The 27,149-nt window shown below is 38.0% G+C and overlaps 1 protein-coding gene across 7 annotated transcripts; it reads right to left on the minus strand.

Annotated features, from left to right (window-relative positions):
- Nucleotides 1–3,139: 3,139 nt before the first annotated feature.
- On the minus strand, nucleotides 3,140–23,159 carry LOC149016285 (protein FAR1-RELATED SEQUENCE 5-like). Of its 7 annotated transcripts, XR_016173703.1 has the most exons (10): nucleotides 22,959–23,159; nucleotides 22,404–22,455; nucleotides 19,651–22,158; nucleotides 12,939–13,559; nucleotides 12,646–12,825; nucleotides 6,765–6,895; nucleotides 6,557–6,676; nucleotides 6,373–6,450; nucleotides 6,130–6,238; nucleotides 3,140–4,124 (listed from the first exon to the last, which is right to left on the minus strand). XR_016173703.1 is itself a non-coding variant. In XM_089157421.1 (2 exons), exon 2 carries the CDS (start codon nucleotides 22,141–22,143, stop codon nucleotides 19,942–19,944), a length of 2,202 nt encoding a protein of 733 aa, XP_089013547.1. In that variant the 5' UTR covers nucleotides 22,144–22,158; nucleotides 22,959–23,159; the 3' UTR covers nucleotides 13,575–19,941. The 7 variants fall into 7 exon arrangements, 1 of the variants encoding a protein (XP_089013547.1); XR_016173701.1 differs by lacking the exon at nucleotides 22,404–22,455 and having other exon boundaries at nucleotides 19,897–22,158; XR_016173702.1 differs by lacking the exon at nucleotides 22,404–22,455 and having other exon boundaries at nucleotides 12,646–12,812.
- Between the last annotated feature and the right edge of the window lie 3,990 nt (nucleotides 23,160–27,149).

Raw genomic sequence — 27,149 nt, forward strand, 5'->3', positions numbered from 1 at the left:
AAGCAGCTCATTGTGGAAGAGAAACATTGGTTTTAAAGATCTCGTATTCAATGGTTTCAGAAGGATGACAGGAATGGAAGTTTCTTTCATGCCTCTACACCCATCAAAGGTAAAAGAACTCCATCCACAAATTGAAGTCGAGTAATGGACAATGGCTCTATGAGGAAGGCCAAATACGTGCCAAGATTCATTCCCATTTATCTTCCCTTTACACCACCTCCTCACCGATTCATCCTCAGGACTTTCTAGAAAGCACACCCACTCTTATCACTGATTCTATAAACACATCTTTGTGTAGACCTATCTCCCCCGAGGAAATCAAAAAGGCCCTTTTCCAAACGAAGGGAGTTAAAGCACCTGGAATCAATGGTCTGCCAAATAGATTCTATCAAAAGAATTGGGATGTCATTGGTCATGATTTGATTTAACGGACCCAACACTTCTTTAATGGTGACCTTTTGCTTAAAAGTCTAAACAAAATTGTCATTACTTTGATCCCCCAAAAATCAAAACCTCAAGAGGTGTCTCATCTGCAACCCATTAGCTTATGTACAGTCCATACAAGGTTATCACAAAATGTCTTGCTAATAGGCTCAAACTCATTCTACCATTATTAGTCAGATTCAGAGTGCCTTTGTCCTAGACCGAGCTATCTTGGATAGCAAATACCTCACCCATGAATATTTACATTCATACAAAAATCTCAATCTAGGGTGGGGTACATGGCCCTCAAACTAGATTTGTGCAAGGCATATGATAAACTTGAGTGGTCTTTTATAGAACATAGCTTGAGACGTCTAGGTTTTGCCGAATAATGGGTACAATGGATAATGCAATGTGTCACAACAGTGAAGTTTCAGATTAAGGTGAATAGGGATCTCACTTATCATATCACACTACAATGGAAAATCCGACAGGGGTGTCCCCTAAGTCACTACATTTTTATACTCTGTCAAGAGACCCTAACTCAATGATTGATCTCCAATTGAGGAATTTCGAGACTTCTAGGACTTAAGTTTGCACCAAGGGCCCCCATGATCCACCTCTTTTTTGCAGATGATAGTATGGTTCTCTCTGATGCGTCAATTGAGAATGTGTCCATGATTAATGTCATGTTTCAAGATTATGAATTAGTGTCAGAATTTTAGGATTATGAATTACTGTCAGAACTTTACATACATTCAACAAAATCAGTAGTAGTTTTTAGTCCCAAACACCCCGCCCCCCAAGCCTTGGAGTGGATATTATCTCCACCTAAGACATTGGTGAAGTCTAAGCCCATGTCATCTATTTGGGCCTCCCTTCTTTCATTGGGAGATCTAAAGCCCAAACTTTTGCCTTTATTCTTGATAGGTTAAAACTAAAATTATCAAGATGGAAAGCAAAACTCCTTTCTCAAACTGACAAAGAAATTCTTATTAAAGTTGTTGTTTATGCTTTCTTATGTCATGTTTCAAATACCTAATGAGAAATGCCTTAAAATAGAACAATTGATCAGAATTTTTTGTGGAAAATTAATAAGGGACAAAGCATTCATTGGGTTAAATGGGAGGCCACTATGCAAGAGAAAACAAGAGGGAGGTATGGGATTTAGGGATGAGAAATGTTTCAACAAAGCACTATAGGCTAAACATTGTTGGCGTCTGTTAACTAAACTAAATTGCTTATCGTCTCAAATGGTTTCAGCAAAATATCTTGAAGATCCCTCTATTCTAGATGTGGCGACACCTAGGAACTATTCAGGGGTGGAGAAGTATACTTATGGGACATGACCTCCTATTATCATGTCTCATTCGCCAAATTGGAAATGGACTCGATACTAGTATATACGCAAACCCTTTGTTACCAACTTCTCCTTTACGCAAGATCATCAGTCGTCCAAATCCTCAAGGTCCCACTGTGGTCAATGATTTGATCAATTGACACACCATGCAATGGAATATGAATTTGTTACATGTTTTTTTCCCCCCACAAGAGGTGGAAAGCATTAGGATCCTCCCAATCATCTCCTAAAACACTAAAGTTGCGTTTGTTTGTTGGAATAAAGGTGGGTGGGAAAATTTTGAAAAAACAAATTTTTCTATTAAATTCCAAAAATATGAATTATTTGCTTGATGGGGGTGGGAAAGCTGGAGATAAGCTTCCTTAATTTAAAAAATAAGGAAGCTTGTCTAGTGAGGTGGCATACTAACTTTTCCAACCGATGCTTTTCAAAATTCACAAAATATGTGGAATTTTGTGAAAATTTGTGGAAAACCAAAAAGTGAGACCCACATTTAACACTTTTTCAAAAAATCCATTCTTTTCTTTTTTTCTCCCGCACCCCATTACATGTGGGGCTCACTTTTTTTTTTTTTTCTTCTTCTTTTCCACCCTTTTTTCCTACCCCACATTTGCAAACAAACACAGCCTAGGGGTCCTTGGGTGTGGACAGAGTCTAAAAATGGTTGCTTTATTGTGAAATCTGCATACTACTTATGTTTGTCTATTGCAGATTGCCAAGAAAATGTTGCTTCGTCTTCTTCAGCATCTTCATGTTGGAAACATATTTGAGAAATTCCCACGCTTCCAAAAATTAAAACATTTTATATGGCGTGCATCTCATGAAGCTTTGGTTTTAATTGATCTTTTGCTTCATAGAAATAGTACAGCATCACCTCTGTGTTTAATTTGTGCTTCATGGAATGGATCTATTTGTCATGCGTTATTCACTTGCCCATAAGAATGTTGGAAGTTGTCTCCCCTACGAATAGGTGCCTCCGAGTTTCATGGTTGTTTAATGTTTGATTGGATATCCTTTGTTACACTAGAATTTCAATATTATCATGAAAGGCCTATTATTGATGTACTTTGGACTAATCTAGCTTAGTGCATTTGGAGAACAAGAAATAATGCTCTTTTAGATGTAAAAAGCATTTCAGTTCCTAATATCATGAACTGGGCTTCATCACAGGAGGCTGAAATCTTATCACATAAATTTTCTAATCATTCTTCTACAGCAGGAGGTGTAGAACCAATTCCACTTACTTCAACAAGCATAATTGAACATATGTCTGAAATTTTATCACATAACTTTGCTTATCATCCTTCGAAAGCAAGGATATAACCAATTCAACTGGTTAATTGAAGATATGTCTGATGTTTTCCAGGTTTACTCAGATGGAGCATGGTGTGAAGCTATTTGCAAAGGAGGCCATGGAGTGGTGCTTTTGGATCCTGGCAGTTTTTTCATTGCTGCCCAGGTGAAATCAGGTTTTGGCATTTCAACTTTCATGCTTGAAGCTGAAGTTGAAGCAATTAGGGATGGATTGTTGTTAGCTTAATCCCTGCATGTAAATAGTTTGGAGTTTTTCTCTGATTGTCAGGTCTTAATCAATGCCTTACATAGGCATCTTTAGTCTGTTAATTGGGTGGGTCTTAATCTAGTCCAGGAAATTAGAAAACTTGGTTCCCATTTCTCTTTGGTTCAGTTTCATTTTATTTGCAGAACCTCTAATCAAATCAGGTAGCTGATGTTATTGCTAGAGGAGCTCTCAAGTTCTATTTATACAGGTTTTGGTGGCAAGTGCCGCCCAGATTTGTTTTGAACAATAGCTTTTCAACCTCCAGGGACCTCACCTTCGAGAGCTTAATATCCTATTTGGGCCCCAGCAGCAAAAAAAATAAAAGGAGGAAAGAAAGAAAGAAAGAGAAGAGCTTGCTTACTTTTCCTGGAAAAGCTGAAAAGGCAGAAAACTTGGAGAATCCATTCTTGTAAATAATATTTACAAGTAAACCTCTTTCATTTGATTCTCAACCGTTCAATCTTATTTTGATTATATGGCATGATCACCACCATTAGCAGCAACCAGCAACGACTGTTGCAAGTAGAAATCCATAAAAATTCTGATTTTATACAATGTTATTTGCTATTTAAGAACTTGATAAAAAAAAAGAAGTCAATACATGTTGTACAACACCACACCCAAAAAAATAATTAAGGATCCGGGAAGAAAAAAAATACATAGCTGAGTGTCTCAGTTTGCTTAACAATTTTAGAACATTCTTCTATTTCCCAAAAATGCAAATATAATGAGATCACTTATCTGATGAGTTAGGTCCTCAGTAACTCAAAATCCTAGTAACTGCAAAAAAAAACAAACATTAAAGATCTGATGATGGATTTCCTTCTCACCAAAGATACTAGGACGCAGAAAATTGCAAGGAAATTTCAAACTGTAACATGGTGGAATAGCTAAGATAGTATAACTTTTCAATATACTTTAATGGAAGTAACTCAAGCAATTTTGAATTAGAAGATCTACCAAAAAAATAAAAATAACAGTGTCAATGGCACAGTATGTTAAGGAAAAATAGATTCTACTAATAAAGGAATAAGTATGAAGCCCCCAGTGTCACTCGTACTTCAGTTCTCTTCATGATCCCATTGAAATTCTCACCAATCTCTTCAACAAAATTGTCAAATTTGGCTTCATTCTTCTCAATCCTAACCTCAAGTCTTCCAAACCTGCCTCAAACCCGTCAGCATCCTTTTTTTACTCAAGAGTCATTTCCTAAGATAGCTTATGCAGCTCACTGCTAATGACATAACCTCTTTAACATAGTACCACTCAAGTTTTGAAAAAGAAGATGAATGAAATAGGGAGAAGATGGGCTCTTCTCCCACTCTAGCTCTAATACTACTCTGATGTAGCCTATTTTAAATGAAGACCAATAAAGCAAGATCTTTTAATTTGGTTCATAAAAAACTCCTAATCACTCTAAAATAGTCGACAAGGAATACAAAATCAAAACAGAATTCTATCTAGCAACAAAATCAATACAAAAATTCAGAAAGATGTGAACCGAGTCATTCCTAAAACTACACAAGCAGCAGCAGGATCAGCGGGACATCAATCCAGTAAAGGTATGTACTGATATTCTTTAATAGGATTGTTACCTCCAAGGCCTCAAGGGATTAAGGCGTAGAAAACCAACAACTTTCTGGAATCACAGGAAAAGGAGAAATCCAAAATTCAAGAGAAAACATATATCTGAAAGAATAGAAATTTTATCTGGCTATAACTTGATCAGATGGATTTCAGCTATTTGCTATGCAATGATTTTTTCCCCCCATCAAAAACCATAGCAAACTGTGGACAAATGCAATCATCCAGCAAAAGCATCATCATGGTCATGATTCCTATTCAAAACATTGTATCAGTATGCCATTTTCAAACATACTGAAATTACAAAAATGCACCTGAATTGGCAAAAGTTCCATCGAAGCAGTGCCTTTTTGTTGGGTAGAATATACATGACTTAATCTACCCATAACTGTGCATTTTTGTTAACATTATAGACTTGAACACAACTTCGAAATTTTCTGTAGGCATGCTTTTATCAACTACCATTCAATCATAGAACAAATAATTAAACTTGACAAGTTATTGCAATGTTGACTCTAAACTACAACAGAGGACAAAACATATATAATGGATTTCAGCTAAGAACTACAGCATCTGTATACCATCTGACAAACATGGCAAAGCTATAAAATTGCAAATCATATCATTTTTTATCCCAACCAAAGGAATCACAAATTTAACTTATCTGGATATAACAGATGTGGAAAATATTTTTCAAACTCACGTTAATATTACCATTGTACTACTAGAGAGCAGAAAATTTGAAATATAATTGATCTTCAAAACCGAACAGGAGGATCATTCATTTTCTGAGTACTAGCAACCAAAGCAACCGTCTTAATGGCTGCTGCTCATTAAGACTTCCCTCACCTCCCAAAAAATTAAGTTTTTAGATCTGAATCTGAAATTCAAAACCTATATTAGTGAAACTTCAACTAATCAAATTCTTATGTAGGGATATTATATAAATAAGCTTACAAAAGGATCTAACATGCAGGGGGGAGGTGAAAACGATCAAAAAACCCAAATCTTCAAAGCAAGTTCAAAAGCACACATATAAATGATATTGCAAGCATCAGTTAGCGAAACACTAAAAAACCAACCTGTCTGAGAAAAACAATAAGAGACTTCATAAGAAACTAGAGAGAGTAATGAACATTATTGATAGCTTATCACATTAGTAGCGAAACAAGGATAAGTATGCAAGTCTCTATTTTGTTACCTGCCATGTCTTAATCCGTGCCCCATTCATCGTTCCATCGGATTGACAATTTGAAACATGAACCTCTCTTACTTGAGCTTCTGAAGAATCATCCCCTAAGCTTCCAATACTAGTAAACACAACAAAAAGATGATTAGGATCCGATCCTGGAAAAACCGTCTCCAAATCACATAAAATTTCAAGAAATCATTGTCATACTGAAATTTGTTTAAACAATTTGAAAATAAAGCTCAGATGAAACACCTTATTCCATGTCCAGGACCACATTTAATTCCGGTGATAACCATGTGAGAGCTCCAGTAATTGAAATACGGTCATCCCCTACAAAACCAGATTGATCATAAGTATAAAGAGACTTGATACATGGAAGTTAATTGTTCATTTCCTTCAAAACAAATAGCTAGTGAAGATAGGGAGAGGCAAATACTTGGGAAGATTCTGATCCAATGATTGTTAATCTATCAACAGAACTAAATGCAATCCAGGAACCTGTTTCACAAGCTTTCCATTGTGATGCTTCACTTGGAGCAGTTAGCTTTCCTGAAATCTGCATCTCATATACCATAATTTAGAGACAAAGCTAAACCACAAAAATAAAAAGGTAAGAACTTTGCATGCATGGGCAGTGTAAGTACCTGGATACTAATTTTAGATGACCTACAAGGACCAGAAAATTGCACTGGATTTAACAAGAAGGTCTTGCTGGAATGATCAAGGTGGAAGATGTAGTTCTTCTGCAAGCAAGAGCCCATGCACCTAAGAATGCCTGCAAGTTCAATTAATAGGGGTTATTTTGCAGCCATTTTGTCATTACTACGACTAGTAATAAAGAAGTTAAAGAAACTCATATGAGACCCTCTGCGTCTAATATAATATTGGAAAGTCTATTAACAACTGAAGGGTAAAAGGTTCAAGGAGATAAAGAGAGACCAATATTTCAGTTTGGCTATGGTGTTTAAATGAAATGAAACTCTCTGAGAAAAGGCCAAGCATTTGTGGCTGTTTCATGGGAGAACAAAGATAAAAGAACCCATTTAGATCACATTATATTTGGAAGCTTAGAAGAAGGGTGCTTTCCTCCATTTTCATACACTAGTCACTTAGATAGTAACCACAGCACAGAGAATAATAGAATCACAACATCCATGAGAAAATCCAAATCCTTCAAAATAATTTGTCAACGAAGCTCAAACTATATTAAATTTGAGAAATTCTTAGTTAACCATTAGCAAACTATCCAATAATTAGCTGTAGTTCTGATGGAAAATATTAGCAACTCATATAGAAATATTTCCAATAAGTTTTAATGTAAAACTGCAAACAGGAAAAGAGATGATAATTGAATTCCTCAGTTCTCAAAAGATGACAGCATACTCTGTGATGGAACAGATTTCAAAAAGGACAAACCTTGCTTTTGAACCCCAGCAAGGATACTCATCAGCATTCCCTACCTTTGATACTCATCCATTCAGAATTCAGTGGTGTCTAGTTTAAATATTTTCAGTAGCCAACTAAACAAATAAGAAGCAAAGAGCACAGTTACAAAAGAAAATGAAACACTGTTCCAACTATATGGAAGCATAGTAACAAAAGCACAACCCCGGAAATAGGAACTGAACTCCAAAACCAATGAAGCCATAAGACAAATGACAATTTGGACTATCATATTTCCCTCTCTTTAAGAGATCTGTTGCAACCCCTACAAATTCTTTGAACCTTCACTCTCTGAATGCTTGAAAACCGAGGTTCTCATCTCTCAAGGCTCTAAATGATCTGATATTCAGATTGTTCAAGGACCCTCCATCACAAAACAAGACACCAATGGGAAATTACTAGATTACCGTATTCAAGCAGGGAAAACCAGAGAGAGTCCAAAGAAGGAAAGCACAGCTGCTGCTATCTCCATTAATTTGATCTTTAAATCGGTCTACCAAAACAAATGGTGAGATTCAAAGTAGTAGATCCTAGTTGGATTAGTACTGTTCTATGACCATAAACTGTTAACAGAATATGGACTGAAGTCACTCAACTTGGGCCAACATACAGAAATAAGTAGACCAAGAATCAGCAGTAGCAATAGTCAGATTCAACAGCAGAGCAATATTCTATTTCAAGAGTTGAAAATAGGGACCAAAATTAGTAAACGAAACCTAATATGAGGGCCAATACTTTAGAATCTGGTAGATGTACACATAAGATCTGCAGTGAAGATCAGATTTTGGAACCACAAGCAGATACAATGATTCAAAGAATAACAAAAATACAAAATGCAAGCCATTAGAAGTATGAGAGAATGAAAACTTACTGAACACAGACGATCAACAGATTTAGCAACAGAAAGAGCTGACAACAGAAGGAAAAAACAGATGAGCCAGCAGTAGCAATAGTCAGATCTAACAGCAGAGCAATATTCTGTTGTCAGAGTTGAAAAGAGGGGCCAAAATTAGTAAATGAAACCTAATAGGAGGGCTTATACTTCAGAATCTGGTAGATGTACTCAGAAGATCTGCAGTGAAGATCAGATTTTGGAACCACAAGCACATACAATAATTCAGAGGACAACAAAAATACAAAATGCAAGCCATTAGAAGTATGAGAGAATGGAAACTTACTGAACACAGACGATCAGCAGATTAAGTAACGAAAACAGCTGACAACAGACGGAAAAAACAGATGAACCGGTTCTAGTCTGGATTCTCTGAAAACTCCTGATTGAGTACGAGTATATGAACACTGAACCCAAAATAATAAGAAGTGCTGAGGAACAGTTTTCTGGTATTTTCTTTCCACACCCTCTGAACCGTTTCCTTTTCTCTCTTAGGAGGCTGGGAAGGAGAAGAAATCAAGAAATGGAGAATGCTGGAATCTAATCTAAAAGCTTCTCTCAGCCACTTCGACCGATGGCAAAGGAGCCGGAGGCAGCAGTGGCAAACAAGGAAGAAAGAGACAGAGAGAGGAAGGAGAGTTGATCAGTTCAACAATCTAGAAACAAAAGCGGGAAAATGTTTTCACAAAAGCGGGAGAAACAAATTTTGTTTTTGAGGGATAAAACACACTTTTCGTGACGAGTACAGAGATGCATCGCTGTAAATACATATTTTGCCGAGGTTTCTGCAACACCGTCACCGTAAATGAAGTTTCCCTAACACATAGACAAGCATCATAGAAAGTACATGCCTTCCCGGACGCTTTCTGGATAAACCGTCACCAAACATATTTACTTCCCAACTTGCCTATGCATTTTCCATGACGTTTCTGTAAAACCATCGCCGTAAATAAAGTTTCCCCGACACATAAAGCAAGCATCACCGATAGTACATGCCTTTCCCAACATTCTCTAACAAGCGTTGCGAAAAATATATTTTTCCCCACGCTTTTTACGGGTATCACAATATATTCATTTTTTATAACAGTTTCTTGGGCACCGTCGGAAACTATGATATTTCGCAACGGTTTTCCATAAACCGTTGGGGAAAATGGATATACAGCGACGGTTTTTGTAACCATTGGGGAAAAACCGTAGCCAAAAATCATTTTTCTTGTACTATACCCACAACCTAGATTTAAACCAATACAATATCCATATTGGACACAACCAATATGACAAATATCAATACATCTCTTTCTTGAATACATTAGCCAATACAATACAGTATATGATATCGATACTTTAAACCTTGCCCACAAGGCTCTTGATTCATTATTGTACAGCAAAAGAAAGCCATTCCAATAAAATCAAACCTTCCAAACAAAGAAAATTAAACCTATACGTATAGGCTCTTTTTGGTATCAATTACCATTGTCATTTATGTTTTGTCGAAAGAAAAGAGTTTTTTTACTAGTGGTCCACATAAGTAGGGGTGAAACTCTGGTTTTTCCCCTTAAGTGGAAAAAATTACTGATGACCCACTTTCAATAAACTAGAAAAATTACTTCTTACCCACTGTTACCAAATTCTATTAGTAAATTTAAATTTTGAACTTGAAATCCTATACATATAGGCTCTTTAAAGAGGTTGATATGACCAAAATGCCCCCATTCCTCTCACTCACATTGCCCCTCTCCTATCCAACCCTTAGATGGGTGAAGAGAGAATCCCTTCACCCATCTTCTTCCTACACCTTACCAAAAACCGCCCACCACCACTAGAAACCACCACAGCCCCTCCCCCCACCAGCAACTGGTATTCCCACCTTCCCCCCCTACCCTTGCCAGAAATCACCTATCATTGAAGATCTGTCAACAACAAACCCACCTCCATGAAATTGCAGCATGACTGGCAATTTCCAAAGAGAATTAAGTTTTTTGTCCAAAGTAGGGGAATAGCCCATGTACAGTAGAACACACTAATGATTTCGCTCTTGTTCATGTTTTTGTGGTTTCGGTAAACGACCACTGAGAAGCAGTGCAGTTGCAAGATAGACAAAGATGATCTATAGAAAGTGGACTTTCCAAACCAGTCAACTTCCATACTTGGTTCCCTCACGGCAACGATGGCGGTCGCAAATTTCCTCTACATCAAAAACATAAGTCTTATTCAATCTTGGATTTTTCTAATCAGATGTTCATCCTTGTTCTAGACAACCTCAACTTCATTAATAGTGATGGTCGCTAATTGAATCTATATTCTATATCCTATTTTGCATATTGATTCTTCAATTGGGGGTTGTACTATGGGTTTCTTTAGAGCTCCTTCTTATTGCAATTTCTAGCATTTTTATGCTCAATTTCCTTCTATAAACTTGGTCAAGTGGTTAGATACCAAAATCATTCTCATGGCCAAAGCATTTTCTAGGCTATTCAATGGGACTCTATATCTTTGAACTAACCTTATGAAAGCTTGTTGATAACTTAGAATCATTAACATTGTTGAAAGTATCAATTAGGAACCAGAATCATTAGAACCTTATGCTTCTCAATGGTGTTTGTTGCGGAATTTGAAGAACACACTGTAGAGTTTCACACCCACGGCTGGGCATTTCCAATGGTGGGTGATTTGTCTTGCCAATAAATGCAATGGCAGTGGCAATGCAGATCTCCAATGGTGGGTGATTTCCGGCAAAGGGAGGGGGGAAGGTGAGGGCGGTGTACCTAGCAAGGAAAGGGTGTCAATTTGCAACCCAAACCGTAAAAACCTAACCAAACTGGCCCATTATAGCCCGAACCAGTCCAAACCGGATCTTAATAGGTTGTGCTTGGGCTAGGGAGGCAAAGCCGAACAGTTTGGGCTAGTTCAGGCCAGCCAGTGTGCGGCCCATTAGCCCGTTAGTTCAACTAAAATATAGTTTTGGAAAGATTTCAATGGACTAGTTCTACTAATGTCGTTCTTTTTTTTTTTTCTTTTCTTTTCTTCGAAGAGATCTTAGTTTTCTACACAAATAGAACTTTAGAGAGAAGAGTTTTCTATTCAATAGCATCCACATTTATAAAACATCCAAGAGCTTTAGTTCTCTAATATATTTCAAGTTTAACTTATATCAAATGCCATCAAAATACCTTTTTCTTCAAATGCTTTCTATTTTCTACTTGAAATTTATTGGTGAGAGTGAATAACAATATTTTCTAATGGTCTTCAAAACCGTCCTGACCAGAATCTAAACCAGCAGCCAACCCGAACCCAAACTGCACCAAACTGAAACTGAATCGGAACCTGTTACTTTGCAAATGAGTTATGTTTAGGTTTGGTGTTTTTCAGCCCGAAACCACCGTTGACAGTCTTACGGCAAGAGAAAGGGGTGTGGTGGTTTCTAGCAAGTGGTGGGCGTTTCCGTCAAGGTGTAGGAAGAATCCCTCCACCCACCTCTAGGTTGGGTAGAAGAGAGGCAGTGTAAGTGAGAAGGAAGCGAGCATTACGGTCATATCAACCTCTTTAAGGGTATTAAAATCACTTCAAGTCCAAAATTTAAACTGACTAACAAAATCACAGTTACCCACAGTGGATAACGAGTAACTTTTAGCTTATTGAAAGTGGATCACCAGTCATTTTTCCTACTTAAGTGGTGAGACCAAAGTTTCACCCCTACTTAAGTGGGCCACTAGTTAAAAAAAAATCTAAAAGAAATCAATACTAAAAACTATTCTCAGTCAAAATTGAAAGTTGATTTGGCAACACTATTGTCTAAAATAATTTATGAAATAAAAATAGGTTTGATAAGTGAACAGCTGTAAGTAATTCTGTAATTACGTCTTTAAATAGGATGCAGACCAGAGATAGTTTTTTAAAAGCCAATGACTCTAGGAGAAAAATAAGTGGGGAAAGATATGTTTTTCTAATATCTTAAGAGTAAATGATGTTGTTAACCTTCATTTGTTGCACACGCTCATCAAAACTACTGTAAAAATGATGAGAATGAATCTTTGCCCAAAATACATAAAATATATCTTACAGAGTAAAAGTCTCTTGATTTTTTTCCTATTCTTCAAATAAAGTTCAGTTTCACAATGCTTACCACACACAAAAACACACAAAAATGAGAATGAAAATTGATTTTAAAAAAAGGCTCAGAGAGTACTCACAGACAAGAACTTCACTCTCTTTTAAAATCTGACAAGATTCAGTGAATGCTATACATTTTTGCTTCACAACACCATCCAAGGATCCACTGATATATTCCCCTAGAATGCCCTCCATGGACATCTCAAGGCCATGGAACATGAATCACCCATGGCTGAAGAAAACTTTCCTAAACAAAATAACTAAAAATGCAGTCAGCAACAGATACAAAATGAAGAGAAGACTGTGCAAGCCTTCCACTCAATGCAACAGAGATAATCAAGGGAAAACTAGTCCATTTAATCCCGATACATACCTCACCTCTGCCAACTGAATCAAGATCCTCCACAGACTAGCATTATTAAACGAAGTACTGACCATAGAAGCAAATTGAAAGGGCAATACCACGTTGCAAAATAGAGTTTGGCAACAGAAAAACTGCAAGGCATCACTGGCATGATCAGCAAGAACACACACGAGCGCATCAAGAATTGAGAAATTAATAAACTCCTGATGAAGATGAGCAAGAGATCAAGAGTGCCAAGCAAACCAAAAGTGCTAGAAAACTTGGCTGCACAGTGGTAGTTCAAGAGCAAACAAAAGGCACCCAGACAATCTGGCATACCAATGGAGCCCATTGGGAGCATCTCCAAATCAACATCCTTGCTTGTGGAAACTTCACAATAGATGTGTACAGTGAAAGTGAGAAGCCACATTAAATGGTTCGCAATGGTGGTTCCAAGACCACGTCTCACAAATCTTCATCCACCGCGGGTACAACACCCATACAAAGATGCTGAAACCATACCATAATGAATTCAATTCCACACAATTCTGGAGGGATGTTATAAGGAAAAAAGAATCCAGAGGCCAGCAGCCCTCCAGATTGAGCCTGGCCTGATGAGAGCCCCAGTCAAACTCGTCCAGAGTTAAATCCCTGCATCCATGACAAAAGACCATCAACCCAACTATCGAAATAAAAACCAATGAAAGATAAGGCATCAATTTCCTAATAAATTATGATTTGCATTTTGTATGCATTGAGGTTGGGCAAATCCATCCCCATATTGACAATTGTCTGGACAGCAAGCAGCAAGAGAGCTACCCAACAGAACAGACGATTTTAAGGTGTATACACAGATAGCGAGAAGATCCTCATGCACCTGCTGCATGAACATACACAGAGCACCAACACCTTTCATGGGATGCAAAAGGTTCAGCTGGCTCATTCAGATGAAATCAAATAATTATAAGAAGGCAAGTAACATTGACAAATCATCATGCCAAGGGAAATAGTTACAAGGAAGACCAGGGGCAGCTAAATTTGATGCTTCTGCATCTGGAAACTTTGACCAGATGAAAATCAAATAATTATAAGACAAGTAACACTGATAAATCATCATGCCAAGGGTAATAGTTACAAGACCACGGGCAGCTAAATTCAATGCTTCTGCATCTGGAAACTTTGACCAACTACCATAACCAGAAAAGGAAGCACAGAAGAGAAGGATGCTGAAACAAAACTGAATGCCGACCGGTAATACTCTCTGGAGAACAAGAGAACGCTACCACCATGAAAGCCTGAACTGAATTGATCCTATTAAAAGCCTCCAAACCATCAGAGATAAGTTGATACAGATCCAGCACCGAATTGGATATTTTCCTCCGAAATCAACTTAGGATTGATAGATATGAGTGCTGAGCCTTCGTCCCATAGGTTTCTGTGGCCATGGGCCTATGCTGACATTCATGAAATCAAGAGTGCATCAAGACACTTAATTACAAGCTTAACAAAAAAGGCTCATCTAAACATAGAAAGAAAATGAACTTGGCTCAGCATCCCATCCATGGAGATGTATTTTCCATTCTTCATGGTATCTAGTATCTCTGAGAGAACAATCAAGCAATCTCCCAAATCACCTTCAATGAGAATACCAGAACAATCGAGATTGCCTCCACGAGCAGCAAACAACCCTATTTAAATGGCAGAATTGATACCCCCAAAGTACGAGATGAACATCAACAAACAAGGTTAGTTGCCGATCAACATCTTCCCACCCCATTCTTTACCCCTTTTATTGTTATTTTCTTGAATTTTCGGAGTCCCCAAGAAACCTGAAATTCATACTCAGATCATACCAATCTAAACATGAAATTTTATATGCATCATTCCCCAATTCCAAACCAATTTGCACTTTGTAGCCAACTCGCATCATCTGAAACCCTAAACCAGCAAATTGAGTCCCTAAAATCAGTCAGGAGGTTCAGAAGGAGATGAAATAGCACCCTGTTATTCTCGTAAGGCTGAAATAATTTCAACTCATCAAGTTTTAAAGAGAAGGCTTGGAGTTCATCGAATGATGGGATAGTGTTCCTGATATCTTGGCATGTGGTTTTCCCATAATAGAAGAAGCTAGGCAAGAAGTTACTTTACAGATTCTCTTCTATCCGAAAGCAAAGGCCAGGTTACCATACGATCATACACGACATGGTTATCAAAGCGTCCGCCTAGGCGGCAAAGCGGTTTTTGAACTGCTTAAATTGTGACCACTTAACTAACGGGCTGATTTCTTGCCGCTTTTTTCCTTAGGCACTACCGCTTTGCCGCCTTTTGTGCCATATTACCACCTAGATGCTAAAGCAGTCGCTTTTTTTACATTTTGTAATTTGTGCATATTATTTTTTCTTTTTTTTTTAATCATAATTTATTCTACAATGCCATATATAAATTTACATATGTGAGCCATTTCGGAATCGAGGCCCAAAGTGCATGTCGGCAACAGAATGTGAAACATGAGCCATATTCAATGATTACTAGCATACTACATAGTACATACTACTTTTCTTTCATTTTCATTTTTCACATTGATTACTTATATAGTACATACTATATAATTATTGTTATGCTTGATGAGATGAAGTTATGTTTTCATTCTTTTTTTGGATAATTTTTCATAATTGTGATTCTTGAATATTTTTTATTTTTATGTTTATGAATGTGATTGTTGAATGTTTGTTTAGTACTTTAGTTTATTATAAAAAGTATTTGTATTAAAAACTAGTTTAAAAGTAGTTATATTAAAAATATTGATTAAACCGCTTTGGTCGCTTTATTGCCGCCTAAGCGCCGCTTAGTCACCTAATCGCCAAGACGGAGCCCCAAAACCTTTGCCGCTTTAATAACCATGATACACGACCATACACAATTATAGTGTCTCCTAACCTATCCATCCAAACCCAACCAAACTTAGAAGAACATATACCATACATAGTTGCCAAAGTGCTTAGCCAAGGCATTGGAGAAGCTAAAATAAAAGACAAGATCAATAAGGTGAGCAAGGCACCCAGGTCAACCAAAGCACCCAGATGTCAAAATGCAGCCTAGGCAACGTCTCGACAGCTATGCTACCATAAACTTTAGTCTTGATCCAAGTTTCAACCCAATCCCACATTCAAAAACCTTCAATTTCCCATCCTAAGGATTTACCCCATAGGACTTGATGCAAACCCAGCACCAAGTTGGCCTATTTTCCTTCAAAATCAACCTAAGGTTGATTGATATGGGTCTCAGGCCTTATGTTTGTGTGGTCACAGGCCTATCCATGGGCCCCAAAGTTTAGTGTCTAGGCTAAGGTACAAAAAAAGGAGAACTAATTAGTTTAATAGGGCCCCCCAGTGCTCGTGACTGGTTTGATGATTTCCCCAAAAAAAAAGAAATTAGTTTAATTGGTCCAATTATGTAAATTCTATCCAACTAAAGTTATAAGGGGCAGAATAATCTTTTCTTATGTTTTATTTCAGTTTAAAGAGTCTAAGTCAGTCTAGGCTAGTTAATTTCTACTTTTTTTGACTTAGTTTAAGATTTTAAGAGTCCAACTTGGAGCCCAAATCACATTAGGACTCTACAATATTATGTAAAAATAGACCACTCCGCTTGATGGGGAGAGGATAGGTTTTAATATTGAACAAGAAACCTTCTCTTAGAGTAATTCTAATGTGATCTAGGATCTTTAATTGATTGAAGTAAAGCCCTAGATCAAGATTCACCCACAGGATCCTCTTCCAGAGAAGCAGTCTTCTAAAATTTGTAAAATCCTAAGGTAGAGGTAAGGAGATGGTTATATGGTTCTAGGGTTGGGAAAGGGGTAGAATTAGGTTCAGCTAGGGTTTGGCAAACCAAGTCTGATACCTAGCCGTCTTGTTAACTTCAAAATTGGATATTCAAGTTTAGCTTTTGGAATTTTAGGGTTTTTAGGAATTGGGGATTCTAGGGCCTAGTTAGGGTTAGGCCGAGAGTCAATTAGGGTGTAAGGAAGGTTATCCTAAGAGGGTTGAGGGTTTGGGTGAATGGTTTGACTGTCTAGTTGAGATTAGGGTTAGGTTTCTAGGATTCCGATGAAGGGGCTGCAACTAGGGTTTTCTGGGGTTTAAAGAAGAGGGAAAAGGCTGGAATGGCAAATTGAAGGTAGGGGAGATAGAAGGGATTTTAATTCCTAAAGGAGGTGGGGATTGGATAAGGGGTTAGGGAATTCTAAGGTTTGAGGCTTTTTGGTAAAATCTGGTTATATGTTTTCTGGGTTTCCTATGTTGCTGTAGACAAGAAGGATGAAGACAAAGGAGAGAAAGTAAGGAGGGAGGGGGCTGGAAGGTTGGACTAGGGTTCAGGAAGGTAAAGGGTTGTTGCCGCAGGGTAAGGGCAGGGGTGGGGGGATCCTACGATGGGGCAAGGGGGGCTGGAATGCAGAATTAGGGTTGGAAGGGGTAAGGGAGGGTTGCAGATGAGAGAGGAGAAGCAGGAAGGGGCTGGGATCAGACCTGGGGCTTGGTACTTACTTGGGGACAAAGACAGAAGCTGGAACTTGAAACTGCTACAGAGATTCTCTCTTCTTAAAGAGCCACAGGCCCCCTCCAAGGGAACCCACGACTTCTAGCTTATGCTTGTTCAATCCTCAATCAAATTTTATTAATCATAAACTCCGCTGGTTACAATATCATGAGGCTTAGCCTTTAGAAGGAAATCACACTAGGACTCTTAGAAGGTAATTGAAACTGAAACTCCGATTTGACTAAGGACTGTTGCTCACGCAAGGGTTCTTCATATCTCACTCTTGAAGAGACCAAATTGAATTCTAAGAGTAGATATCGGACCCTTGCAAGAAGTAGGACAAACTAGCGGACTCATTCACAACTTAGGAATCCTGACCTAACAAGGACCCTTCAATAACTTAACAAATATGGATTCAACCTCAAACCTAAAAGTAGATCTAGGGTCCCACAAACACACTGGACCCAACTAAACCCTAAAGGGATCAACTGAAATATAGAAAATTACCAAAACACCCTTATGCTTGCCAAATTGCCTAGGTTGCAGCAGGGCCAGTGCCGCATGCCATTCGTACCCTCCCTGGGCCCTCTTTAGATGGCCAGGGATCTAGTTCACATCAAATAGAGCCTGCGGCTCTTAGCAATTCATGGTTCTAACAATTGAGAATTGAAGATTCAAGGCTGAAAAGTGTTCTAATGGTGAAATCAAGCCTAGACACCTGTGACTGGTCGAAGATCAGAGTTCAACCATCATTCTCCACCGAAGTATTCCATCATCAAGCCTCCATTCACATATTAATGGAAACCTACCTCGATCCCCTTCTCCTGTCACATTCTTTATTATTTTTCTTTAATTTTTGGAGTTCCCACAACACAAAATTCAAGCTCAGATCTACGCCAATCTAAACACTTTCTTTTTCCCATATGATTTGGTTGTCTAAGAAAATCTTGGAAGAAGTGGCCTTCGTTAAATAGGGCTGCAACAATTGATGGACGAGACATGCGATTTGGATAAAAAGAGTGATTTTGGATCATTGTTTTAAATCCACAATTTGATGTTGTTGTGATAATCGGAAGACGCTTTACAGCACTGTTACTATTTCTGGCTGCTGGTTCCAAATTTAGTGTTGCATTAACAAAAATGAGATCCAACCATTACATTGCCAGTTTTGGGAAATTGAAGAACCAAAAGTCGTCTATATGTGATCTAAATTCGGTGGTCAATCAATGTCCTAGATTGGGGAATGAATGGTAGTGTTTGTTTGCTGACTTTGAGCCTTCCAATTCTGAAATGGATTGGAATCTGGAATATCTATAAGGCTGTTCAGAGGGGATCACAAATCTAAACATAGAAGCACATCATAGAGGACAAGAATGACCAATGAACCAATAAAAATGGATTGAATCAACATCTATCAGTTTTTTCAGTTATTAAATCTATCTTCAAAAATTTCTCCATGCCGAATCAATTGAGTTATTCTAAAAATAGAATTCCTTCTTCATCTTTCTGGATCTCTTATCATAATCGTTTAGCAATTGTTCAATATTTCAGGTTTTTCTGGACAAATAATCTCCAACAAGAAAGAAAATAAGCAAGCCTAAATGTGATTCAAATGACAGGGGACTTCAAGGACTTTGGCATCAACTTATTCTCTTAGTGGGATGAAAATTTGATTGTAAATTTATAGCCTACAAAACCCACTTCAGCTGGTGAAATAGGATTGTTTATCGTTGTTTCTCCAGTGAATCTAGTCATGAAGATCTCAGCTAATGGTTTCTCATTACAACAAGGTGGCTGGGTTCTGGTAATTAATATATGCACCTTATATGGATCACGGACCCATACTTAACATCAGGCACATTCCTATTCCAGTGGACAGGACCTTCAACAAAGAGCAACCTTTGCATAATTTGCTGGGATCAGCATGTGTTCATAATTTTGATTTGAAATCAGCAACGGACAGATTTCCGTCGTTGTTTCTTTTCAGAGTCTTTGAATGCATGTTTGGTTCTTCTTAGGCCTAGTGTTGTAAATTCTAACTTGGGCATCAACTCTAATTATTGCCTAACAACACTACATGGGAAACAAGAATATGCTATCTAAACAAAAAATAGTAAATACTAAGTAAATCTCAGAAACCAGGCATTGATTAATGCAACACATCAGTACTTATTATCTATCAATGAATTATATCAGGTCTTACCCATTAAATTTAAAACGATTGCCATAATGGGAACCAAAGTGGTGCAAGGGAATCCCAACTTGTGTAGGTCCACTAGAAGGCAATTTGCACGACATCAAATTGAATTGACTTGTTGCTTGATTATGAAGAAATGTGTCTGCCGCCTTCCAAGTTTTGACTATTTTATCATGTGATCAAATTGCATTGTGCAAATATTTAATCAAGATGTAGCGACGAACGTCAGAAATTCAGTTATGGCATATTTACCTCTTTTAGCTCATGTGTATGGCAAACTCAAAACATCCTTCACCTTTATTCTCCACAAGATTTTACTAATCTACTACTTGTCCCACCATCATCCTTTTCTTGAATTCCACATACTCTTTGTATTGTATCACCATGTGATAAGGCACTTATCTTAGATTTTGAGCTTGCTTCTTCTCTCAAGATTTCTTCCACTTTTTCATGCAACTCTCTCAAAGTTTCCATCACCTTTAAGGTAGCCTTATCGCTATTGGCAGCCATAATTGCAATGTGAACACTTTGGCGGCACAAATCACTATAACGAAAACCTGTGGTTGCTGTACAATAATCTTTAACAACTCCATCACTGTTGTTCACAATCCCAAACTTAGCAGATTTTGACCATCTCTTCAATATGTACTGGCGTGGAAGAGTACGGATCTTTCTCTCATTCAGAACTTTTACCACATGTCTACACTGAATGCCCATGAACTCAAACTTCTTACAACTACATACAACCGTGTTGTTGGAGGAGTCAAATAAGACCAATCTTTCACCACTTTTGCCTTCTTCAGTTACTTTATACACGCAAGCTGGTCCTACCTCCTCAAAAATGTCACAGTCACAGGCAATCCATCTTTTATATTCTTCTTCAAACATGGAATACATGCTCTTTGTGTACTCTTTGGCTGCTTCCTTCAACATCACCACATCAGCCCATAATCTAGGCAAAGTTTGGCTGGAGTTAGAATCATCATTCAACTCATCTAAGTGTTGTTGTTCCATTGCCTTCTCATATCGTTTAAGAAAACGGCAAAGATTGTATTTTCTTTTCAAGTACCTCTTCAAGAAACTATCAACACTCTCACTTTGATGAATTGTTATCATGTCCGCACTAAAAGATTCTCTTCCATAAACAAGAGCCCATTTCTCTCGAATTTCAAATAAGTACTTTAACCATTGGTCACCCTCAAGGTTAAACTCTTTTAACAACCCATCCCAAGCCAAAAAAAATTCTTCTTCAGTTTCAGGACCATATATGACATTCTTGAACCTTTTACTGAAACTATCCGTGTAAACAATAGAGAGGTTTTTTGCAGCATCAAGATATATGTGCCATAAACAAAAACGATGACAAGTCTTTGGCATTACAATGGCAATAGCTTTAGCAATGGCAGCATTCTGACCTGTTACAATTGTCTTCGGTGCTTGCCCAGACATAGCTTTTAAAAATGTGTGAAACAACCAAATAAAAGATTCGGTTGTTTCATCCAAAAGCAATGCAGCACCAAAAAAGACAGTTTGTCTATGGTGGTTTACCCCAACAAACGGTGTAAATGGCCGACCATACTTATTTAAATTATTTGTTGCATTAAAGTAAACAACATCGCCAAAACAAACGTAGTTATGGACAGACTTTGCATCAACCCAAAAAAAATTGGTCATTTTGTCTTCGTGGTCAACTTGCACACTGTGAAAGAACATTGGATCTTCTAATTTCTTATTTTCCAAATACTCCAATAAAACTTGAATATCTCCATCTTTAAGGTCCCTCAAACGTTTGATACGCAAATGATTTTCATGTCCTCCAACTTCTTGACATAAACTGTTACATCTTTCTGTAGGCGAGGTCCACAAATTATTGGTCCTTGCAATTTTAGCAACTTGTACAGGTTTCACAACCCTCTGTGATGCAGGGAAAAATGCATTTGATTCTGTTACAAGAGGATGATTGTGCTCACGCACAATTTCAGTAACCATCCATATCCCATCCTTTGTGAGTTTCACCACCATTCGAGCTTTACAACCAGTTCTCGTATTTGGACGACTCTTCCTCACATTACGGGTCCGATGATCCACTTTCCGGTAACCTTCTTTTGAGCATTCAAATGTTCTTTGCCGTACAATGCCCTTTCGGGTTTTTTCTGAACGGCCTTTTCGAACCCTAAAACCAATTTTGCCAGCATACCAGTTATAAAAATCATAAGCTTGTTCAGCAGAGTCGAACACCTTGCCAATTGAAGGAACATCAAAATCAGAGTCTTCAGCTTCTTCTAAAACAGCTGCATCATCGACATCCTGCATACACTCCTTCCCTTTTGCAATTTGTTCAAGACTTTCACGGATGTTTGTGGCCTCTTCAAGGCTCACCTCAGGAATTAATATTCCTTGACCATTTAAAAATGTAGAATCAAGCATACTGCCTTTATTATCGCCTGAAAATTTACTATCTGAGCTACTTTCACTACTAGTCTCCATTGCAATATCCATAACTATGAAAGGCCACTGCAAAGAAACCAACACGTATAAGATTAACAGAAAATAAAAGAGCACAAAACAGTAAATTATTCTAAAACAAATAGTAGTATCGATGCGATACCAAGACCCAATACCCCCCCCCCCCAAAACCACCACCAAAACCACAACAGCAACAACAACAAAAGAAACCCACAAGTTGGATACTTTTGATAGAAAAGAAGATGCAACCTTTGAATGGATGTGGCTAAACGCATCAGAAAGAGAGACCTTACCTTTAATGTAAAAGGAAGATTAACATAGTTTAGAAAGAAAATCAAGCTAGACCTGTAAATCACGACATCCCTTGGATCATTCAGTGAGAATAAAATAATTGCAACAGAAGTACTTGGTGAAGAAAATATGTATAAATTACATAGTCACAAGCATTTGCTTTAATTACTACGTTTTAAACACATTAAGTAAATGAATAATATTTAAAACCAGTGAGAATGCGAAACAGTAAATAAAGTTTGAGAACAGTTAGCCTCTCGCCTAGCCGCCTAGGTGCCTAGGTTTGATCCTAGACAGCAAGAAAATTCTCAAAATGAATCTATAACTCAATGAAAATTCCATTTTACAAGTCAAGCATAGAAGAATTTCAAATTTGGACCCAAATCTTCGTATCAAATATACCAGTATAATAAATAGAAACGACGTTAAAGAATGTAAATAAGTTCCAAGCAATGATCTTTCATACAAATGTAGAAGAAGAAGAAGAAGTAGAAACAAACTACCACAGAAGAAGCAGCAGGAAAGAAGGGGGAACTGGAGGAGAAGAAAAAGAAGACCTTAATGTCCGGTGGAAGAATTGCCGCCGGTAGAGAAGGCCAACAGGTTTCGTCGGAATAACAGGCACTGAGGTAGGGTTTCCACTTTTACTAAGAAGCTAAAGTGGAGATTGAAATGAACAAATTTCGAAACTCTCTACTTTTCGATTTTCTTTCAAGCATCTTTACCCCTCTTCTCCTCTGTTTTTCTTGTAAAGTGATTCCATGCTCCTCGCCTGCACAATAATTCGTGCTTAATTTTACAGAAATACCTGGCACAGAATCAAAAAAAAAATTAACATAAAAGTTCATAATATTTGCACTTACCTCCCCCTTCTACGTGGTAATGGTATTAAGCCCCTCCTTAACTTTTTCTTTTTCAGTTAAGAGATATTTTTGCTGTTAAATCTTTTTTATAAACCTCAAAATTCCTTTTAACTAATAAATATAATGAAAGGGAATTTACAAGCATCTAGGATCATTGATATGGCATGGCAACATCATTATTTTTTTTTTTTTCCATAGGAAAGTTTATTCAAGTATTAAGTTTTTTATTAAATGACCAAAGTACCCCTCCACCCACACTCACTATTCTGGGATTTGGCTTTGAAGGTCGAGGCTCAAAAATCTAGGAGTTTTCTTTTCACATAAAGCTCAAAACTAGAGCATTGAACCTCTAATTTATTATTTAGTTTTAATTGTACAATAGTACATCCCATTATTAGATTACTAATTAATAAAATACATTTCTAAACTCCAGAAGAGAAGATAAGCATTTGCTTTGGGAGGCATGCCCATGGAAGGAAAATGGATTTGATGAGTGGTTTCTTGCTTTTTAAAGAGGCCCTACAGCCAATGGAGGAGTAGTAGGATGGTTAGGAACCTTACTTCTCAGTGGAGAGGTCATGGGTCAACTCCTACCGGCGGCATATGTAATATCCCTATCCCTATATATAAAAAGCGCCTTTGTACCCAAAAAAAAAAAAAAAAAAAAAAAAAAGCCTTACAAAACCTTAGGGCCTGTTTGGTTACATGAATCCAGAGATTTTAAATCTTTAGATTCATGAATGCGAGATTTATACCCATTTGATTGTGAAAATCTCTAGATTCATGAAATCTAGAGATTTATCTTTTTACACTAAAAACGTGAATCTGTAGATTTATGGGTATAGGGTGAAATCCAGAGATCTCAGCCCTATTATAAAAAAGTTAAACATTTGCACATTCACAAAAATCACAGATGAATCCATAGATTTCATTCCACATATTTGAGTAACCAAACAGTTTATTTTGTAAAAAATAATAATAATAATAAAATAAACACGTTTCTGCTACCTGTTGCATAACTGGTGTTGCTTTCCTTCTGTGGAAATTTCGGTGTGACACAACAACTGGTCTGGATTTTCCTGGAGACCTATGTTGTTGTGCTGATGATCCTGCAAATACGGCTCACCTGCAGACCTGTTTTCAACAGGCAATTTACTGATGTGAATGAAGTCGGTGATCTGGATAAGGTCTTAGGTCTGCAAGTCTAGAACCTGCAATCCTATGCTGCTAAACCAACAACCTGATCTGGAAGAAAAAGAGTTTACTTTATCAACCTGTTGCAGTTGCTATTCCTTTTAAAAAATTAAAACTGTATTTCTTCAAAACATCATTTCGTGTCTAAAAACTCCAAACTGATGTTCACTCTCCTCTCTGTCATGTCCTATCTTACTTTTATTACTAGCTTTCTCCCCTATCTTGCTTGTGGTGCAAGTCAAATTGCAGGCTAAGGATCACGCCTGAGGGCCATGGAAATGGAGGGCTGAATTTCAAATAGGTGAGGGTTGAATGTCAGTGACCTGATGGAAGACCAGATCTTTTGCTGCAAGGCTTCCTTGACAAGCTGCAATAGATAAGAAATGCAGTATTTTTTCAGTCAACAAATCAGCTTTGTCAAAACCATTTATTACAACTTTGGTTTTAACCTCACATTTTAACCAACCACATCACCGTTTCCCATCCACTCGTCCTATCTACCCACTATTTTTATGCAATTCATTACCCAAAAAGAAGATACAACTTCTTTTTCTACGATTACTACACTTTATCATCTTACAACCAAATAGATAGTACACTTATGCTGCGTTCTCACATTGGTCACTATCCATACTTGAAGTTCTAGTACACCTTGGCTGCTCAATCACACTGGTCATTACTCATACATTTGAAAAGCTAGTACAAACCGTACCATTACGTGTATAATCTAGTTTTTCATTGGCTACTCTTCTAATTCTCTGGAGTTGTCTTTTGGAGGAGATGAATTGACGAAGTGGACGTGTACATCATAACTACCCTCCACTGCGTCCTTCATCCTCACTTGGTGCTAATCGATATCAACATCCTAGAAATTTGGATGGAAGGAAAGGCGCTAGGGCTGACACCTGGAAGGCAGTGGAACCTTCGGGTGGTCATGCTCGCCTAATCAATGTTCAGTCAACTGATAACCACTCTTCTGGATACGTCTTACACGGTTACGCGCTGGGTTTTCCACGTGAACTAATTTCTGTCACAAGGAAAAGAGTCATGGACCTCTGGTCTCCTCTGGGAGCCACCTCCATGACCTGCACAGGAAGGGAAAACTTCAAAGCTACTTTTGCAGCAGAAGAACATCGGAATCATGTCATTTCTCTGTCCCCATGGTGGAGTGGGAACATTGTTCTACACTTGGCTTTGGAGCCAATTCCGGAATGCGGGAAAAATACCCCTCTTCCCCCAATCATTATCTGGATCCAGCTAATAGGTGATCGAGATGATCTTCTTACATACGAAGGTATTCTTACAGCAGCTTCAAAAGTGGGTAAGGTGATTGAGGTTCAGTTGAACCCAAGAAACGTCCGAATGCTCCGTGTTACTGCCAGGGGCCGAATTGCTTTTGACATCAACAACAAGATCGTGACAAAAACTGCATTCAGATCCTTCAATGACGAATGGATATCTTTGGATGTCAAATTTGAGGTAAAAGTGCTATGCCTCCGGTGTGGGAAAATTTCCCACCAAACTGGTTTTTGTAAGAAGTATGAAAATGAAGTTACTCCCCACCCTTTCGATGTTCATCTCTCAAGAGCATATGAAGGAGCGATGATAGATCCATTAGCTGGTGGATATCCGAAACTATTATCCACAGAATGTCTTCGCACCTTACTGACTCTGGATCAAGAAAATGCAGCAAATAACAGTATGGAGGACACAGATGAAATGGAAGGCATTCAGCTGGTACCTGAAATGCAACCTACAAAAGATCAAGTCCCACCATCTGAAGAAGGAGATTCGGCAAGCAGTCACATTAGGATTGAGGATGAAAAAAGGGGGAAAAGGAATGCACCTTTTCGTGAACAAAAAATGAAAGGTAAGAAGAGTGTAGGAATTCACTTTGCAAAGGAAGCAGATGAGCGTGGGGAAGGTGCAGAAGAAACCATTGTCAAAGAAAAACAGGTGAAAGAAGCGGATAAAAAAGGAAAGCAAGTCATGTTCGAAACCGATGAAGGATCTCAAGTGGATTGGCAATTCATCATAGAAAGGCAAAATGAAATTGAAGCTATGCTACATAATCACAACAGGCCTAATCAGGTGGCAATTCCAGAACCTGAAAAGAAGGATCAAGCTACCGACACTTCTGTTCTAGCACAGCTGATAAATAGAATTGATTGTTTAGAAAAAAAAGCTGGCTCTTAATGAAACAATCATTGACAGTACCAAAGAGAATGAATAAGGACCTAATAGATCTGATCAGCCACCCTTTGATGGGCTACAAAGAGACCAGCAAGGTGGGAACTCCTCGATATTGGGTGACCATGCTGGTATTCTCTTTGATGATGATGTAGGACTAAATCTGAGTAAAAGAAGAAGAGCCTCCGAATTTTCATCATCCCATACCGCATTTGCATCCCTCTGCTCCAACTTAGACCAAACCCTCCACAACTGTCCTAAACTGCTGACTGTATTCTACATGTTTAAGTCTGAAATGGAAGCCCGACACCAAATATTCGAGCAGCTCAAGACCATGAACAATATGAGCCACCCTGCACAAATAGGAGATGAACAAGTCTTCCAAGGTCACACTGATATTCAGCCAATTACTCACTAGACAGAGGTTAGAACTCCAGCTCCCATGGCCCCTTAGGTATTTTCTTACCACTTATATTCTGATTTTTTTGATCAGTGTCTAGT

This window comes from Hakea prostrata, chromosome 5 (assembly GCF_041222555.1).
Source record: "Hakea prostrata isolate BN-2017 chromosome 5, UWA_Hpros_2, whole genome shotgun sequence".
NCBI classification, from domain to species: domain Eukaryota; kingdom Viridiplantae; phylum Streptophyta; class Magnoliopsida; order Proteales; family Proteaceae; genus Hakea; species Hakea prostrata.